This window comes from Oreochromis niloticus, linkage group LG12, assembly GCF_001858045.2.
Source record: "Oreochromis niloticus isolate F11D_XX linkage group LG12, O_niloticus_UMD_NMBU, whole genome shotgun sequence".
Lineage (NCBI taxonomy): Eukaryota > Metazoa > Chordata > Actinopteri > Cichliformes > Cichlidae > Oreochromis > Oreochromis niloticus.
In genome coordinates, this window is record NC_031977.2 from 22,534,104 (window position 1) to 22,553,611 (window position 19,508).

General features: G+C 43.4%; 1 protein-coding gene across 1 annotated transcript in view; it reads left to right on the forward strand.

The window, feature by feature from the left end:
* LOC100703710 (zinc finger SWIM domain-containing protein 6) overlaps positions 1-19,508 on the forward strand; it is a 49,380-nt gene that overhangs the window by 15,778 nt on the left and 14,094 nt on the right. Inside the window, exons 2-8 of the mRNA XM_003446071.5 lie at positions 10,720-11,076; positions 12,503-12,651; positions 14,312-14,462; positions 15,970-16,149; positions 17,833-18,003; positions 18,152-18,298; positions 18,922-19,068. Coding sequence (XP_003446119.1) covers positions 10,720-11,076; positions 12,503-12,651; positions 14,312-14,462; positions 15,970-16,149; positions 17,833-18,003; positions 18,152-18,298; positions 18,922-19,068 — 1,302 coding nt within the window. The remainder of the gene's footprint in view (positions 1-10,719; positions 11,077-12,502; positions 12,652-14,311; positions 14,463-15,969; positions 16,150-17,832; positions 18,004-18,151; positions 18,299-18,921; positions 19,069-19,508) is intronic.

The following is a 19,508-nucleotide window of genomic DNA, read 5'->3' on the forward strand; positions in this document are numbered from 1 at the left end:
GTTTCTGGGAAATAAGGGTCTCTCTGAAGGTTTTGATGTCAGCTGCCTGCTTTTAGTCCAAGAATGGAAACCTTAACCATCCAGAGAGAGAGCGAGCGAGCGAGAGAGGGGAGAGGAGTGAGTTGTAAACCTACCGAGAGAGATCTCAGTTCCCCCATGTGTTTCAGGTCCTCGCCCTGAAAAGTCTCTCATCCTTTCCCCTTCGACATGCTTTCTGAAGGCCGAGCGTAGCGTGTGATTTCAGATGCTTACAGTTTGCGCAGAGTAAATCTGACTCTCTCCCACCCCCCTTTGCTTTATAGCTTATCCTTAAGAGAGTGGTGCTAACATCAACGTCAATATTTACAGGAATAGCCCGCAGGCAAGCGAATCGACCACCTCGATTCAGCAGAGACATCAACCTTTCTCGTGCTCCCCCTCCTTCCTGCCCGCTCTCTTCTTTCCCTCACTTGTCTTCATCCTAGCTATTCCCGTTCTCTGCAACAGCCCGTCGATCAAGGCGCCAGGTGGCTGAGTTATTTGTCTTTGGGTTGCCTTTGTTTTGTGTTTGTGTGTGTGTGTGTATGTGTGAGCACAAGGTGCGTCCTGTATGCGCAGGATCTTTGACAGGGCCACGGCTTTGACACAGGCTCAGCTACTGTTTGAGAGATGCTGGATGACGCGTGTCAAGTGATATTAAATGTGAGAGAACCTCCCCTCCTTTCCTCCTCCGTCCCATCCCCCACTCCCCAAACCCCCACTCTGCCCATCCTGCCACCGTGGACTGTGTCTGCTGTGGTTAGTGTGAGCTATGACACTTTCCACTGGGTCTTTTTTTTTGTCTTTTTAGGGAGGGGGGTAGGCGGCACATCTGATGCATGAAGCCTCACATCACTTCGGGTATAGAGTGGAGAGAAGGTCAGCAGATACACAGAGGAATAGATGCAGTGCACAGACACCTTACCTGTGTCAGGTTTTTCCCTTTTTAATGGTTAAACTGGTTATTGTGGAAGCTACATATTTGTCAGTTATGGTGTTTGAAAACTACTGCTGTAGCTGTTGCACAGTTTTGTCTTATCTGGGGTGCCGCTGATGAATCCAGGTCACTTTCCGATAGACTGCCCACCTGTTTAATTGTTCCATGTAGATTTGTTTATTTTCTTTGTGCAGGAAGACGATAAATAACTTTTTTGTACATTTCACTGTGGCGCTAACACACATGTGCACCTGCTGCCATCTCTGCCAGGTAAGGCAGAAGCACGAGTAGCATGCCAGCGGGCCTGATGCTCTAACAGGACGGTCCGAGATGGGGGGTGGGGGGTGCCAGGCAGAGGCAGCTTTATGGTAGGATGCAGCACGCGCCAGCGAACAGAGAACAGCCAGTGTGACCTCAGTGACTCCAGGAAAGAAGGGGTTAAAAAAAAGCCAGCATGGCTACATTGGCTGCGTTACGCAAACTGGCGGCTGGCTGGAGCTGAAAGGGGAAGTGCTGAGCTCAGAGGAACACTGGCTCAGAGCCATCACTCCCTCCTCCCTCCTCTGAAACCCCCCCCTTTACCTCCCACCCCTACCCGCCATCCTCCCCCTCCTCCCCGCTACAGCTGAGTGCTCCCCATGCTTCCCACCGCCAGGCGTGGTGATGTGTGTTTGTGTGTCTGTGGGCCTGTGCTGGAATGCAGCTTCCCCCTCGGCTGGGGCCTGTGTGTATGTGCATGTGTGTATGTGTGAGTGTGTGTGTGCGCACGTGTTCGTGTCTGTCTGGAATGATGCCTCTCCTTGTCTATAGTGTGACGTCAGTACACACACAACAGGTCAGCTTAGGGCTAGGCAACATTCTGCGTGTGTGTGTGTGTGTGTGTGAGTGTGAGTGTGCGTGTCATGGGAGGGGGAACAGGGGAGGAGTCAGTTATTGGAGAGAGAAAAAGGAAAGAGGAGGGGCTGTTTGTGAGCAGAAGGAGGTTGACTGCAGGGAGTCACTGAAGCCAGTATGCGTGCATGCATGAAGGAATCATGAGTGTGTGTCAAGGGGTGGGGTTGTGTGTGTGTGTGTGTGTGTGTGTGTGTGTGTGTGTGTGTGTCGGGTGACTTTCCAAATGAAATGGGAAGGGTAAAGAGAGTAAGGTTATTTCCTGGCGTGGAGAAGTGAACCTAAAAACACACACATAACCCACGCATGTGCGCTCGCAGTCATGCTGCAGTTTTCAGTCCAGTGCCATTAGTGCCCAGCTATTTTCATATGCAAATAAATTCTGTTCACTTTCAGCAGCATTAACTTTCACAGTGGCTTTTTGTCTGTGTGCTGCATTTACAGAATCTTTTTTTTCAACCACACTTGCTCATTTTTTTTAATTTTTTTTTATTATCGATTTTAATATTTGAGCTTTAGTGGCTCGACAAACTTCTAAAAGCTGCATTATCGCCAAACACTTTCTGGGTCAAAGTTCAGATTAAGTGAACGAACACATCTACAATCTATTTTGCATGTCAATCTGGGAGTTTCTGCATGCAGATTTTGCATAAAAGATGAAAAACACACTTTACAATAATCCCCGTTTATTCTTTTTACTTTGTCTACTGAACAGACCAGCTCATTGTGAACATGACTAGCGCTTTATTGTCTCAAAGTACTCTATAGGTTTGCCACCAGAAAGATACTCAAGTGCTGTAGTAGCCGACAATGGCTTTTCAATGGATCCCTTTACCTTCATCTATCGCTTGCGTGGGTCTTCTGGGACAGACCTCTGCTAATTACACGCATTCATTTCCAGCCATCTGTAATTTCATTCACACTAATGAACCTTGCACATGGATTGGGATAATGTATAGTTAATGTACAGATGGGAGAAAGAATTAGCAGGCTGCTAACTTATCAAGTGACAGAAATTTGTTGCATACCAACTAAAGGAACAGTTCACCCAATACCACACAGGTGAAATTACACCTAATAGTAATTTTAGACTTGAGCGTTAAATACTTAAATACGACTAACCTAGCACGTTTTGGTAGACCACAATTTTAGTTTCTCACAGTCACACAGGTCTGAATGCCAGCCATGTTCACCTGGCAATCAATGGTTGTAAGGAAAAAATGTAGATTTCCCTAACCAGTTGGTGAGTGGTTGCAGGTAGTCACTATGAAACTGATACCTAAAATCCTAGGCACCCAGGCCTAGAGACTGGTTAGTGACCTCCTGGCAACCACAGGTAATTAGGGATAAATATGTGTTTCCTGACCAGGTTGTTGGTCATCGGAAGTGTACAGTGTACAGTTATGATTGTTTTGATTACTAGCAGATTGCTTCAGTTGCCCATTTTTGGAATGGGAGACACTAACTCGACTGCAAACACTCGCCATCGAGTCTTCATGCAGTAGTGAAACTGAGAAGTGCAACACAAACCGGAAATTGAAAATGTTTGCCTCAAAGGAAAATTTGTGGCCCTTGAAATGTGTTAGCTGCAGCTGTGAGGAACTTTTGTGCTCAGTACACACTGGAGGTGATTTGCTTGTCAGCTATAGGTTTGCAGCTGACTGCCGGTCACTTGCCTCCATTCCAGGCTCTGGTCGCCTAAGCAGCCTCCTAATACTGATCATATGTCAGTCGGCTGTATTCTTCTTATAAGTGATTATTTCAGTCGTTTGCATGGAATTTCAACAATGTTTATGCTGCTGCTCATTTCCCATAACTTGAAGTCGTGGAACGTCATTCACTTTTTATGCTTTCTGGTCTGACTGAAGGCAATGAACGCCTCAGGATGCCATCAGCTAGTGTTCTCCTAGTGGCCCATCATAAGCCCAGATAAACTGGAGGATTGTGTCAGGAAGAGCATCCGCCATAAAATCTGTGCCAAATCGATATGTGGATCCATCCGCTGTGGGAAGTAGCTGAAAGTACCTTCTACTTCCACTGGTTGGATAGAGTATTTGCAGTCAAGCTGGCATCTCCCATGCAAAATACTGGTGACTTTTCAGGGAGTGAAGCAATTACAAGTTTTTGTGACCATCCTCTTCTAGCAACTGTCAGCTACCACTTACCAAACAGTTGGGTTGCCAGGTTTTTCAATCTCAACTGGTGGTTCTCAGATGATGGTCAATCAGTCTCTAGGCCTGTGTGACTGAGGCCTAACAAACTTTTACAGACTTTTATGTATCTTTTTATATAGAGTCAGGCTAGCTGGTTATCCCTGTTCCCCAACAATTTCTAATGAATATCCCTTAAACTGATTTTTTGTTTCTCTCTTGTCTCAAGCCCGTCCATGACGAGAGGCTTCACTGTCTTCCTATACTGGTCATTTTCCTGAACGCCAACCTTTGGGATCCGTCAGCAGAGCAGTAACACCATCTCTGTCTGACAGGCCCAATCCAGCAAAATTAGAATCCATTTTGAAAGTGATAGTTAGAAAATTGCAAGTCATTCCTGATGTACCGCGTGGCAACGAAGTGGCAGCAGCCCAGTAGTCGACTGTCATTTCAACCGCCAGCTGATGACAACTCCAATCACCCACACATCCGTCAGCGTGCGCGCACACTCGCACGTAGACACAAACACACAGACATACACGTATACTTTCCCTCCCGTCCCTATGATTAACATTCAGATTTTGCTGTCAGAATCTCAAACGGAAGTAAATGCATTGAAATTCATAGAATATCTCAGAACATTAATTTATGCTTATGTGTGTCTTGTCAGGATAAGCATTCGGACTGGGAGCGTGTGTGTGTGTTTGTGTGTGTTGGCGTACAAATATGCATGTGTAAATGTGTGGGTGATGAAAACACACCCAGGGAGGAAAAAGACTTTTTTTTTTTTTTTTTGGTTCACCAGTGGGTTTAAGGCATGAATATGGCTGCCCCTGGAGCTCAGTTGTGCTATTCTAGCCTGTCCCATACCTAGGACACACACACACACACAAACACAAACACATGCCTGGAGCAAGGTCTCCTGCAGAATAGCTGTGATGTCTGTTTATAGTCTCTGTATGGGTTCTTCCTTATAGGACCACACACGCATGCACTTATTGTTACTCACACAGACCTACCCTTTTAAATGCCGCATAGCCTTGTGTACGTCTTTGTAGCCTTATTAATCGGGCCAGTTCAAGGAGCTGCGACGAAGGAAATGCTCCTTTAGCTGTGGGTGGGATGGAGTGTTACAGGGTGGGGGTTACTCATCAGTTCTTGTCCCTTTTCCAGCCTTGTAGCAGTTCAGATCTCCTTTCAGCAGGGCCTCTCAGTTCAGTCCGACCAAATGGATTGGATTCCAGTCCAATAGCCTTTTCTCTGTTAGGTTTAAGCAGGCTATCTTTGGTCAACATAAAATAGGATCCCATGTTAAAGCTCAGACTGCTGCAGGTGGTCCCCTCTGGATCAGAGAAGCTCTAGCAGGGCAGAGTCGGATTTAGGTGTTGCTCTCTCTCTGTCTACAGCCCACGAGGTAATTTGATTAATGTGCAAGGCTAAAGTGAATCTGTGCAGGCGAATGGGCCCTAAATATTTGCTCTGGCTGTTTCTCCCTCTTTGCCTTTGTTGACTTGCTTTCATACCGGCCCATTTGTTTAATCTTGGTTCTTTTTATTTTTTTGGTTTTGTTTGTTGTTCTTTGTTTTTTCATTCAAATGCATCATGTATTCAGAATAAATGACACACAAACAAACTCTTTCTCACACACACACACACACACACACACACACACACACACACACACACACACACACACACACACACACACACACACACACACACAGAAAGGATGAGTGCTGTCTGAACTGCAGGGTGCCATATTAGATTTAGGTGACAGTCACTCATGGACCAATTCAGCCAATAAACTTAATGACCTTCCCACTGCTGGGCCTGAATTTTCTCCATTGACTTGGAATCTTAATTTGATTGCGGAAATATATGTATGTTGCTCAATCTAATTTAGTTCACTGATTTTGGAACACTGGGCACTTTTGTGCTTAGCGAAGCAAACCCCCTCTCCCCACCAACTGCCTTCATGTGGGAAGCTAAATCCTGTTTCGTAGGGAGCATATAAAGGTGGCATTCTTCCGTCACAGCAGACGTACGTTGAAGGAGTTGCAGGTCTTAGCCCAGGTCTTTCCTCCCTGAAATAAGAGCACAAATCTGGCATTTCAGGGGCCCCCTTGTTTTTGGAATAAGCAGAAGTGGTCGTAGCTGGTCAAGACGTCACATAATGGCTAATCTGCACTTACACAATTTGAGAATGAAAGATCGAAGTGCAATATGAAGGAATGCTTTGATGTGGGTCACCCAAAGAGTGTGGGTGGTCATTTGTGGATATTTATCTATCTATCTATCTAGCTGTCTAGCTATCTAGCTAGCTTTATACACACACACACACACACACACACACACACACACACACACACACACACACACACACACACACACACACACTCATTCTCACTCACTCTTTCACACACTGTCCTTGCCTGCTTCCTCTGTGTTTTGGGCCAAGTGTGATTTCACCAGGGCGGTCAGAAGGGGTTTCTAGGGCAACCTCACAGAGGCCTTGTTCTAAAAATGGCCGCCATGGTTACTTTGAAAGCCAACACTGGCCTCTTGAACATGCACAGAAAAGAGCCCTGAGTACCACTTGGGGAGGAAAGCTGGGTGGACTGGGTGAGGGGGAAACCAGGCTCTTTAATAGCTAGCACATGAGACATTGAAGGTTTCATACCCACCCAACCAGGAGTCAGGGGAGGTGTGTTTGTGTGTATGTGTGTGTGTGTGCTAGTGCGTGTTAGTGTGTGTATCTAAACAGTAATATCCCTGTACTCAGCGCTTGGCTAAATTAAAAGGGCATTTTTGGCGTGGGGGGCAGGTTTTGGTGCCCAGACGATTGGACGGGGAAAGGCGAAACTCATTACCTACCCATCTGTCAGAGAGTGAGAGAGAAAGAGCTGTGGGAATGTGGATGGAGGGAGGGATGGATGGATGAAAAGGGCTTGGAAGGGGAGAGAGTGAGAATGCCTATTAAAGCAAGGGAAACACGACAGAATTTAGCTTTTTAAATACGCAAGTCTTTTATCACTGTTCAGTGTTTCATACTCCATGTGTTCTGAATCCAAGAAGTATCCCTGTTCATTTTCTCTATGAGAAAGAAAAATAGTTTTGGTTTTTAAAGTGCAGCTGGTTTTACAACTGTCTGATAAATATGTGTGTGTGTGTGTGTGCAAATTTGTGTGTAAGAGTGTGTGCAATTGTATCAAAGGTTCATTTTTTTGGGCTCTCTAAGCCCCACATGTTTTTGATGTTCTCTCTTTCTCCCCCCTCTGTGGACCAGGGGCCGCTCTCGAAACACAAGCTTGACATGCACGCGCGCGCACGCGCGCGCACACACACACACACACACACACACACACACACACACACACACACGTGTACCGACAGACTAAATGTAGCAGCAAGAGTTACAAACCTTTGCTCATTTGTATGTTTTTTACGGCTTAATAAGCTAGCTTTCTGCTCTACAACCAGGTGCACCATGTCAGCGTCTTTGTCTAGTTAGATTGTCTCAGTGCTGGAGTCTCCCACAGCTGGAGATATATAGGCTTTGATCACTGCAGATGCGAGTGGCTGCCATATTTGATCCACACTCAATCTACTGTGGATATTGTTAACAAACATGTGTTTCCTCTGCCAGCTGGCTTTCAGAATGGAAACGCATATCTCCATGGCAGTGTTAGGTTTTTGCAGCCAGCATTTCTTGGTTTGCAGATAATGCTAAGCGAAAGGGTAAATATCATAATTCATTGCTCTTTCTGTTTTACAAACTCCAATTACATTCAAGCTGATGGTGCTTTTTGAATGTTGTATTGATAGATTTATATTAAGCATCCATCTAATAAAAGCGATTGTAACTATTCTCATCCAAGGCAACAAGCATTGAATGGACACAAATGCTCAACTAATCCAAAAAGGGGGGGAAAAAAATTCAAAGTAATTTAAGAATTGAGGGGCCTGAAGAGGCTTGAGAAGAAAAGTTAACTGCTAATTGAAGTTAATGGATGTGAAGCAGAAAACAGACAGTCAAAATAAATAGGAACACATAGTTTATTCACAGTTTAGATAAACATGTGAAGTGGTTATCTAAAGTTTACTCAAAGTAAAGCTAGAAGTTAAGTTTGTTAACTAAAAATATAGATAAAGAAATAAAATTGTTAGTTAAGCAAAAGGTTATCTTTTCATATAAATGGTTAGCTAAAATTATAAATTAAGAGTTTGTAGTTAGCTAATTGTTAAACTGTGTAAATAATTGTTAGCTAACTGTTAAAATGATTCTTCTCACTACTTAAACTGTTAAACTATAACTAAATAGTTTAAATTGGTTTAAAATGATTACCCAAAGGCATGCCTTGTAAGTGAAATTGTTAGCTACCTGTTAGCATACTTTGACTTTTATTTGTTCTATGTATGTATGCTATGCTAAGTATGCTATTCCATGCTAAATTAATGAAAAGTTTGAAATTAATAGTTAAAAATTGGTTGCAATTGAAATTGTTTCCTTAATATATTAACAGCTTAAATATTGAGAAAAGTATCCACTGTTTGTTAGCTAATTGTTAACTAAAAATAATGAATAAACATTTAAATTAGCTCAGTAAAATTGTAAATGAAGTCTTTGAAATGAGAAGCTAATTGTATGGCTTGCTACTGAAATATTTAGCTAGATGTATTGATTAACAGTTGAAATGGTGAGATAAAAGTGAAATAAACTAAAATGTCTGGATTAAGAGTTTAAAATGACTAGCTGAAAGCATACCATGTTATTAAGATAGTAACTATTAAAAGGATATAAATGTATAAATAAATGCTTGAAATTGTTGGCTAAAAAGAAGGAATAAACCAATGAAAGTGGTCACCAAGTATGAAATGCTATTAAATGCAGGACTAACTAAAACTTGTTGGCAAATTATTAAAACTGTAAGACAACAGCTATTGACAACTAGTTGGGAGAGTTCACTAATCATAACTGAGCCTATATAAGCTGAGTGCAATAGCTATGGCAAGTGGAAAGTAGTGAAAGTCTTGTGATATGCAAGATATTTAAATGAAGTTTCCAACTATGCTTTTCTATAAGCTGCTTTAGGGACAATGCTGACATTTTATACTATCATTATTTTAGTCACCCGCTTTCTTATTCCACTCAATGAGGACAAAGAAAGAAGGGTGTCTATTTTGACCTCTGTTTAGCTTTCCTGAATAATCATCCACTCATTTCCATCTATATCCTATAAAATATTCAACTCCTGCCCCTCCCTTCATACCAAATGTAGTGGCCCAGAAAACACTTTGATATATGCGTTAATACATGCTTGATATCACATCGATGTATGCGCTCGGTCCTTTGATAAACATATTAAAGATATGTATGTCTTTGCATGGTCCACATGAATTTCACAGTTCTCTCTTGAGCGCCTAAATGCATTCATAAGCTACTCCTGGCCTCTGCTAACCACTCCCATTATTAATAAATGCATGATCGCATGCTGTGCCTCAATATGTGTGTGTGCACGCACACACTTGTGTCTCTTTCATATGCTCATAAGTGTGTGTTTTAGGCCACTGCTGGGAATCCCCACCTGGTTCATTCATATGTATTCTCGAATAATGACTAGCCACGCCTCTGGATGGTGCAGTCAGGACAAGATCAAACATTATATTCAAATGAGAGCCTGTATAATTCATACTGGAAAAGTCAAGCACGCTGCTCACTTCCTTATCTCTTTCTCAATTCCTTTTGCCGTGGATCAGCAGTTTCCTGCATCTAGATTTCTGTCAGGCTCATTTACTCTCACTCACAGTAATGGTAGTAGACTGCAGCTGGTCCTGATCATACTGATAAGAGAACACGGGGCCTTTGGCAGGTGACTGCGGCCGAGTGAGTCTGTTTAACATAACTCCATCCTAAGTTTATTCATTCTTGTAGACAATGTGCGCAGTAGTGTCATTTAATAAAGAGCACACTTGGTGAACTAGCTGCTGTAGTACAAAACGTCTTGTTGCCTCTGTGTGTCTGTAGATCTGTAGACCAAGCAGCAACCTTCTTGACTGAATCCAATGCAGAAGCTTCAAACGCTGCACTACCTCATGTGGCTACCTTAGATTGGCCATTTTTACTCAAGCGAACCACAGTGAGAGGCACAAATAGAGAAAACTTGGAATAGTGGTGAACCTATCCAAGAATGGCCATAATGAGCTCTAAGAGTGCATCGATGATTCATCGGGGAGGTCACAAAAGAACCCAGGGTATGCTCTAAAGAACTGCAGGCCTTACTTGTCTCAGTTAAGGTCAGCTTTCATGATTCAGCAATGCTAACAGTTGTGCTCATTTGTATATTCTTACATCTGGCATAAAAGTAACACAGTATTTCATAAAAAGAGCAACATACCAACAGTCAAACATGGCGGTGGTAGTGTCATGGACCTGGACCATCTCCAGCTGAGATCTATTAGCGTCACCCTAAACAGACCTTTCATGCTTAAAGACCCTCCAATGTGGCTGAATTAAAACAATTCTACAAAGAAGAGTGTAAGCACTGTTAACTAGTGGCTGATGGTGGTTATGTCCCTGTATTATATAAGACGTTGCTTAGTTGTCTGCTGTTTCTGTAGCTTGACTTGTTGTTTTAGTTGCAAAGACAAATGGAAAGAAATGAAGGATTTAACAAAAACGTTCCTAAAACAAAGCACGCTCTCTTTTGTTTCTAACATTTTCAGGCTTCCACCTGAGCGGCACAGTGACGGACCCCGCCACCCCCTCGTCACCAGAGCTCGTTTGCAGCGTCAGCGTGAGCTTTGATCGTTGCAAGATCACGGCGGTAACGTGCACTTGTGGAAACAAGGACATCTTCTATTGCGCCCATGTAGTGGCGCTGTCGCTTTACAGAGTACGGAAACCGGAACAGGTCAAGCTGCACCTGCCCATCTCGGAAACGCTCTTCCAGATGAGCAGAGACCAGCTGCAGAAGTTCGTCCAGTATCTGATATCAGTCCACCACACTGAGGTTCTGCCTACTGCGCAGAAACTGGCAGACGAGATTCTGTCACAGAACTCTGAGATCAATCAGGTCCACGGTGAGGAAACCTGTGTGTTAGTGTCTTTGTGAGGTAATGGGCATGTTTAAGATCGCATGTGGGTTTTAACAGCCTCTACGTGCACACGTATTGACTGCGAGGGGAAGGTGAAGTGTGGCAGGATCAATGTTACTCATTAATAAGAGCCAGACAGTAAGGACAGATTCTGTGGCTGCAATCCACACTATAGAGCTGTTCTTTACCTCTGTGAGAGAGAGAGATAACAATGCAGAGATACAGATCAAGAGGTTACTAGACAGATTTGTTTATCTCTTGTTATCAATGCTGTACTTGCTGCTTACCCAGAAGAGGTAAGCAGCAAGTACAAATAGAAGGGCAAACAACTCGGGAAGAGAAACCAAGGAAACCAGGAAGCATAAAAAGGCATGAAAGAGTCTGGATGCGTTTTTTTGTGTGTGTGTGTGTGTGTGTGTGTGTGTTGCTGCTTTGTAACTGGAGAAGTGATGAAGGAAGCAAAAAAGAAGTTATGGAGAGGTGTCCAAAAATAACGGGACACAGGAAACAGACTTGAGCAAAAGAAACTGAGAAGGAGGGCCAAAAAAAGAAGACGCAGAACAGAAGAGACAGAGTCTTTTGAGAATGAAGAGACCTGTCGACGAGCCATCGATAGCTCTAGAAATGTAAACTAACTCTTGTTAGCAGAGTTACTCCTGTTCAGCTTCTCAGTTTGAGCGTCTCCTCAGCGAGTCTTCGGAAAGACATCTTTAAAACTCAGTTTGTTATTGCATGCTTTTAACAAAAATCAATCTCAGTGAAAGCAGTTCATTTGCTTAATCAGTAATGCAGTTTAATTATTGAGGGCGGCACTGAAATAATGACGTTATGTTATATTAAAATTAGTTTTATTAAGATGCAATGGCAGCATGTTTGTCTATTGTTAAGATCAAAGAGCTAAATGGCTTTGCTGATGTGCTCATGGTAATGTTATAGAAACAAAACACCGCATTGCTGCCTGCAGTACGAGTAGTGCACTTGCCGTAGTCATAGGACATAAAGGTGTAGAAAGATGAGTTACACTGTCAGTCTTTTTTTTAATTTCCTGGCTATTTATGGAGAAATTTTTGATCTTTTTCTTAAAAGGAAGGGCAAACGAACTTGGAAAGAGATGTTTTTTTGTAGACTTAGCTTTTAACTGTGTTTGCTAAGATCAAAGTGCACTGTTTTTGTGCTTTTCATGAACAAAATTAAACTGACTTTCATCTCATTCCCTAGAATATAAAATCTGCACGGGTTTTATTTGACAAATATATATTCACAAATATCCTATACCAATAATGCCACTGTATTAATTAGGATAAGAGATAATAAGGGAAAAAATGTTATGGCCTTATGCACATATAAGTTATGAAGTGTGTGTGTGTGTGTGTGTGTGTGTGTGTGTGTGTGTGTGTGTGTGTGTGTGTAGGGGCCCCGGACCCCACAGCGGGAGCTAGTGTGGATGATGAGAACTGCTGGCACCTGGATGAGGAGCAGGTTCAGGAGCAGGTCAAGCTCTTCCTGTCCCAGGGAGGATACCACGGCTCGGGCAAGCAGCTCAACCTGCTCTTCAGCAAGGTCAAGACCCAGGAACACTCCCACATACACGTACAAAACACACCAGCTCTCATGCAGTACATACCAGCCCTGCCAGTCACGGACACGTTCACGTTTCTCCCTTTTGTATTTCTCACAAGAACAAACAGCTACTTTGAATAAATATTTTCTCCCTATTGTTAGTGAACATTTATAAGAAGCAGGAGTAAAAAAACATAATACAGAGAGCACATACACTGAAAGTCATGCTTGAGCTAATTGCAGGAGGGACAGACACTGTGAGATAAAGAAAGAGAGAGGTATCGGAAGGCGAAAGCTCGTGCTGTATGCTCCTCTGTACCCATGATTAAATGATTACATGAGAGACGTGCCGTTCGCTCCGTTGCCTGGTATTACAGTGGCAGAGCTAGACCAGCATTAATGCGCTGTGTGCTATGTAAAGACTGCAAGCCAAGGCCATTATCATCCAGCCCGCCTGGCTTTTAGAATATCTCTCGGCTTCATGCTCTTTGTTGCCTGTTATATTCATTTCAGTGCGCGCACACGCCCACTAACAGCCGCGTATATGCTTACACAGACGTGCACGCCCACATCGAGAGTCATGTACACACTTGTGCTTATGCAGAGCTGCCCTTAAATCTAAAATACACATCCACTGCATTTCAACTTGTGAATCTACTGCAAGTGTCCGTGCATGTGTGTGCATGTGTGTGCGTGCGTGTGCGTGAGTGTTGTCTCCGCACGTGTAGCAAAGTTGAAATTTACTGTTTTCTGTTTTTATGGCATTTCACTGAAAAATCCCCTCCCCTGTCTTTAAAGAAGTAGCAAATCAGATTAATATTTGATATTCCTGCAAACCCAAGAGTGTTTATGCCTCCTTCTAGAAGTTGCTGACCACCGTAGTTTACAATAAACCAGTCCCTCTTGTGATTAGCGCTTCTCACAAAAAGTGAAGTAGAGAAGAGAAAACACTCGCTGCTGTTTATGCACAAGGAAAAATGTTTACATTTTTCTTCTTGTAACTGATTTTCTTGAAGTTGGATTCTCATTCTTTTTAATTTTTTTAATGATGCCGTATTATATGTAATGTAATTAATGGATTTTCTTTGTGACCTCTAGTTTTGAAGAATATTAAAACCCCTAAATGAAATCGCAGAACTATTTAGAAAACATACATGATTATTCAGTTTCTGTGTCAAGAACTGGATTTTTATTTTTTTATTTTTTTAAAGGACAAGCACATTAAGTACTTAAAACAGCGTTTTAAGGAAACAAAACGTGGCGAGAATGAGAGGAATTTCGTCATCCGACCAGCTGTGTTTGCTACACTCAAACGTGATTTGACAGGGTGAGATTTGCAGTACAAATGCAGTAGCTGCAAGATTAGAATGGAAACGATTGCTGCCACTGTATTTACCTCTGCCACCAAGATCAACAGATTACACACAGTAGATATGAAAACATGCCCGGCCATCTTTAAACGTGCTACACATGTTTTGCGCCATCCCGAGGCATAAAAGTTGTTTTCTTCATTGATTTAAGCCTGCGTACGTGCCATAAATATTTCAGCGCGCCCCCGATGTTAGAACAACGTGCCGCTCATGTTATCGCTGCTCTTTGTTCCTCAGCTGCTATAAACTACATGTGTGCGCGGGCCTGTCCCTCTTGTGTCCTCCTTTAGGTGAGGGAGATGCTGAAGATGCGTGACTCCAACGGAGCGAGGATGTTAACACTGATCACAGAACAGTTCATGGCAGACCCTCGGCTGGCGCTGTGGAGACAGCAGGGCACCACCATGACCGACAAGTACAGACAGCTCTGGGATGAGCTGGGTGAGAGCGAGAAACACACTGCACACGCACATGCTGTCCTATAAATGTGCACGCATATACGGATGCACACACCTCTTTGCCTAGACGGATTTAGCAAAAATCGACACAAAGGTGTTATTTTTTTGTTTTTGTCCCACACACACTTGTCACTGACAGCCCAGTCACTTTCTCACTGTGACTGGTGGTGTATAAAAGTGTCTTTGTGAATCACAAGCTATTTAATGCATCGCGCTGAAACCCTAAATGTTATAACCTCTGCAGTGTTTTCAGACTCATCTCATTACATATTAAGCTGATGTGACAGAGCGCTGCTCGCCGTGCTCTCGCTCGGCTTGATACAGCCTGTAGTTCTTCTGACAGACGTGCTGTACCTCCAGCAAAGCACATCCTCACAAGCCGCAAAACCAGCAGGCTCATCACCAGGACAGCAGCCGTGTTGTCTCCGCGTCTTTGTTGTTCTTTCTCTAATGTCTTGGTCGCTGCTGTTGTTGTTGTTTTTGTTGTTGTTGATGATGTTCGTTTTCTCCCTTTGGTCTTGTTCTGCACTTTGCGAGGACAGCGCAGTGATCTCATCTGTTTCAATCCCACGTATTTTTGGAAGTGTGTGTGTGTGCACGGTCTCTTTGAAGTCCACACTTCAAAACCTTCTTCCCAAGTCCTTATCACTCCCCCTGATGTGTGGTAAATGCTGCCTCTTGGCGCCGCTCTCTTTCTCCCTCTCTCTCTCTCGCTCTCTCTCCCCCTCGCTCCCTCTTTTGTCTTGCTCCTCTTTGAGTTGCAGCTACTCCTCTCCTCCAGACACAAAGCCTTGCCTCATTCACTTGTCCTCACCCGTGTCTTCTCGTCCACATCATCCGCGCTCCCATTTCATTTTCTCCCCTCACCCCCTCCTTTTTACACTTTCTCTCTGTTCTCCCCTGTTTTCTTCTCCCTTCTTATTCTATGTCCTTGCCTTCGTCCTTCCTCCCAAACTCTGTCTGCACACATATGCATCTGTAGAATACAGTCGCACACAGTCTCGCTCTCACACACCCACACACACACACAATGTGAGTGTATACATATCTCTTGGAGTCTGGAGAGTAAAATCCCCGATTGTGCTTGTATCCCCAGAGACATAGCCACTTTTCATATTCTGTTTGTTCCAATTTACTCTAAAATGATGTGTGTGCAGTCAGCGTTGCCTCGGGACTAGTCAAGTTCTCTGTTTTCACAGAGTTTTGTATTCCAGTGCAAGATGGCGGCAGCACGTAAAATGTGCTCCTAAAAGAACAAGAAACAGTGTTAGGGTGTAAAAACAGCCCCGAGCTTTCAATCTCACATGATATCTGTATTAAAGGTATTTTAAATCTCAAAAGACACACTTTATGGCTTTTGTATGACTCATTGCTTACATCACTGTTACAAATTGAGAAGTAGGGCAGGTAACTGAAGTGTGTGTGTGTGTGTGTGTGTGTGTGTGTGTGTGTGTGTGTGTGTGTGTGTGTGTGTGTGTGTGTGTGTCCAGGTGCCCTGTGGATGTGCATCGTACTGAACCCCCACTGTAAACCGGAGCAGAAGTCATCATGGCTGCGCCAGCTGCGCAGATGGAACAGTGTGGATGTTTGCCCCTGGGAGGACGGTAACCATGGCAACGAGCTGCCCAACCTCACCCACTCACTGCCTCAGGGCGCCCATGGCAACCAAGGTAAGACATTGACAGGTTTTGTATGTCTGTCAATAACGTAGTTATTGGTCGTGACACGTGTCTGGCAGTTGTAGCAGGTGAGAGGTGACACTCGTCACAGCTGTGGCACTTCCAAGATGTGCTGTGCAGGAATGAATAGCGAGCACCCAAAGAACTGTTTTGGTACATTTCTTTCCCATAGATTTAGTCCAATCACGGTGGTGCTGTTAGCAACATCGCCTCTCACCAAGAAGGTCCAAGGTTTGAGTCCAACCTTTGTGTGTTCTCTCCATGTTTGTGTGGCTCTTCTCTGGCTTCCTCCCACAGTTCAGAAACATGGGGAAGGGGTTAGGTTGCTGATTGCTGATTGGCCATAGGTGTGAATATGAGTGTGACTGGATGTCTACCTCTGTGTGTTTGCCCGGCGGCCAGCTAATTAATTTTGTTGACCAATAATTACCTTCATTTTTTGTGTATTTCAGACAATAATTACATAGAAATCAAAGCACAAGGACAGAAGATATGCTGAAATGCATTGACGAGATCCAGTAAGAACTAATTAATTTGTTTAGAAAGGCAGGAATGTGATCTGCGGTGCAGTGAGGTTAGATGCACACAATTGATCTGTCCGTGGGAAACGGTTCTCTGTTTTTCATGAAAACACAAAATGTCAAAACTTGGAAGGAAGAGAAAAGTAGGCATATGGATACATTCCACATTAGATGTTAAGGCAAATAAGACGCTTTGTTAAACCGTGTGGAGCAACTCTCACTGATAAAAACACGACAAAATTCTACACTTTACTTTTTTTACTGAATCAACTTAAGTTTGCTGTCAAAATGAACACGGCCTTGCCTCTCGCCCCTCCGTGACCCTGATTCGGACAAGGAGAAGAAGATGCTTTCTTTTAACGATCGATTCAAAAATGAACGAGAAAACAAAATAATTGTTTTTTTTAAATCATGACGTCACCAGAGAAGTTCAGTTTCATATTGATGCGGCTCATATTCGGTTTATTAAAAATGAATTAAAAATTGTAAATCAAAGAATTGTTGCCTCACTGTGAAAGGGCTCAGGAGCTTTGGCTACAGGGTGGGCGTATGTGTGTGTTCGCTTATCAGTCTGTCTCTATCCAGTATTTGTCCTAAAAGATAATTTTACACAGGCAACAATTCCAAGCTAAAAGAGCCAGGCATGTGCCGGAGATAAATCAACAGATTTCCATTCTTTTTCTCTTTTTTTCCTGTTTGTTTTCATACACATTTTATTTTCTTACAAGATGGACAAAACAAAAGAAACAGAGAAAAACCACATCGACGATAAATCTTAACACAACAATGAGAAGTACAATTCCATACATTAACCCAACAACTGCAAAAACACAATAATTTTCCTGCCCCACATAATTGCTGTGTGAATCCGGTCTGCTGGAGTCGAGAGGAGGCCGCTTAGATTGCTGTTTGCTTTCCGGCTTTAAAACACCACAGCAGATTTTCTGTGGTACACAAGCCAGTTCAAGCTGCCAATCTTCCAAGTGATGTTTTTTTTTTTTGTTGTTTTTTGGAGCAGTTATGCTAATGTCAAAAATTTAAGATATTGAAATGCTAGGGCTGTCTTTTAAGACAAAAAAAATCAACGAATTATCGAGCGTTTGGCTTTTATCCATCTTTTTCTCACCTCACCTCACCTTTCCTTCTCCTTCAGAGATGCGCCCCCACAGGACTGTGTTCACACGGGCCATCGAGGCCTGCGACCTGCACTGGCAGGACCGACACCTCCAGCACATCATCGCCAGTGACCTCTACGCCAACTACTGTTACCATGACAACCAGGAGGGTTCTCTCTTCGACTCACGTGGTTGGCCCTTATGGCACGGTGAGTCTGTGTGTGTGTGTGTGTGTGTGTGTGTGGAGGTGTGAGTGAGCACGTGCCAGAAAAGTTATTAATACACAGTGAGCTGAACTGAGATTGTCCAGGAGGTGAGAGAAGAACGCTGGCTTTAAAACTTCTGTCTTTCCCTCAGAGCATGTCCCAACAGCCTGCGCCAGGGTGGACGCCCTGCGTTCCCACGGTTACCCGAGAGAAGCCCTCCGTCTGGCCATCGCCGTGGTCAACACGTTACGAAGGCAGCAGCAGAGGCAACTGGAGCACTTTCGTCGGCACAAGAAAGGTGAAACTAAATTGCGGTATTCAAGCCTTATTTGTTTTTTATTCTTAGAATCCATTTTGGCAGCAAACCATTCTTGGAAACTCACTAATTACCTCCAAACAACACCAGCTCACTGTGATATAATATATAATGCCTAATAATCTCAAAGGAACATTTAAAAAGGAACAAGCCAGAAATGCTTTCAGTTCCCGTGAATCCTTTTGCATCCATAAACTGTTACTTCTAAACATCTCATTACTCTTACCAAACTTCAGAGTAGATGAGCACTTCATGCAAGGTACTGAAAAATGACAAATACTCATGCCATCGCTGAGATATGGTCGGCATTGATTTTTGGTAGTTTATGGGGCCTATCGCTGCTGTTTCTTAATCAGGTATGGATGACAGCTCTGTGCATATTAGTTTTCATACCCTTGCGCATTTCACTGGCGGAGGGGGTCGACTTTAAGGGGTGGAAGAATTAAGATGAGGTCTTGCTGGGACAGACAGTGGTTATTTGTGTGTATCTGTGTTTGTGTTAATACGCTGTTCAGCTTGCAGAGGCTAATGATGTGCATTATTACTTTAAGATGTTGTCAGTTTTTGCACTGAGACGTGTCCCCGTTTGCTTTGTCCTTTTCTAGAGTTGCTCCATAAAGGCCACACTTCCATAACCAACATGGAGGGCTGGGTGGGACATCCCCTGGATCCCATTGGCACCCTGTTCAGCACCCTAACAGAGTCAGGACGAGTGGGCGAGGAGGGCTCTAACACCTGCTTAGACCTCTCAGGTACTGCTGGTTTATGGAAACTGGCCTCTTAAATAGCTTCCAAAAAACCCCATACACACATCAATATGCAACTTTATCGTATTCTTTATTCATCCCACACCCTTTTACAAAGTGATTCATGGGTCTGTCTTTATATATCTACGTGGAAAAATCAGCTACTACACACAAAGAAGTCATGAAAATACAGATGTTTTTGTGTAATTTAGCACAGATGTTTGATTTATACAATTCTATGGGACTGATTTTTAACATGAGATAGGAAATTTATACTCTCCATGTATATTTATATCTCAACGATTATAGTAGAGGAATTTTTAGTCTATACAAAGCATAGTTTAAGTGTAGCTTCACCTTCACTCTTTGTCTTATTCTTCACCATGTTTTTCAAATTCTCCTCGCCTACTCTGCGATTGCTCCGTCCCTCGGTGCGTCTCCTGCTT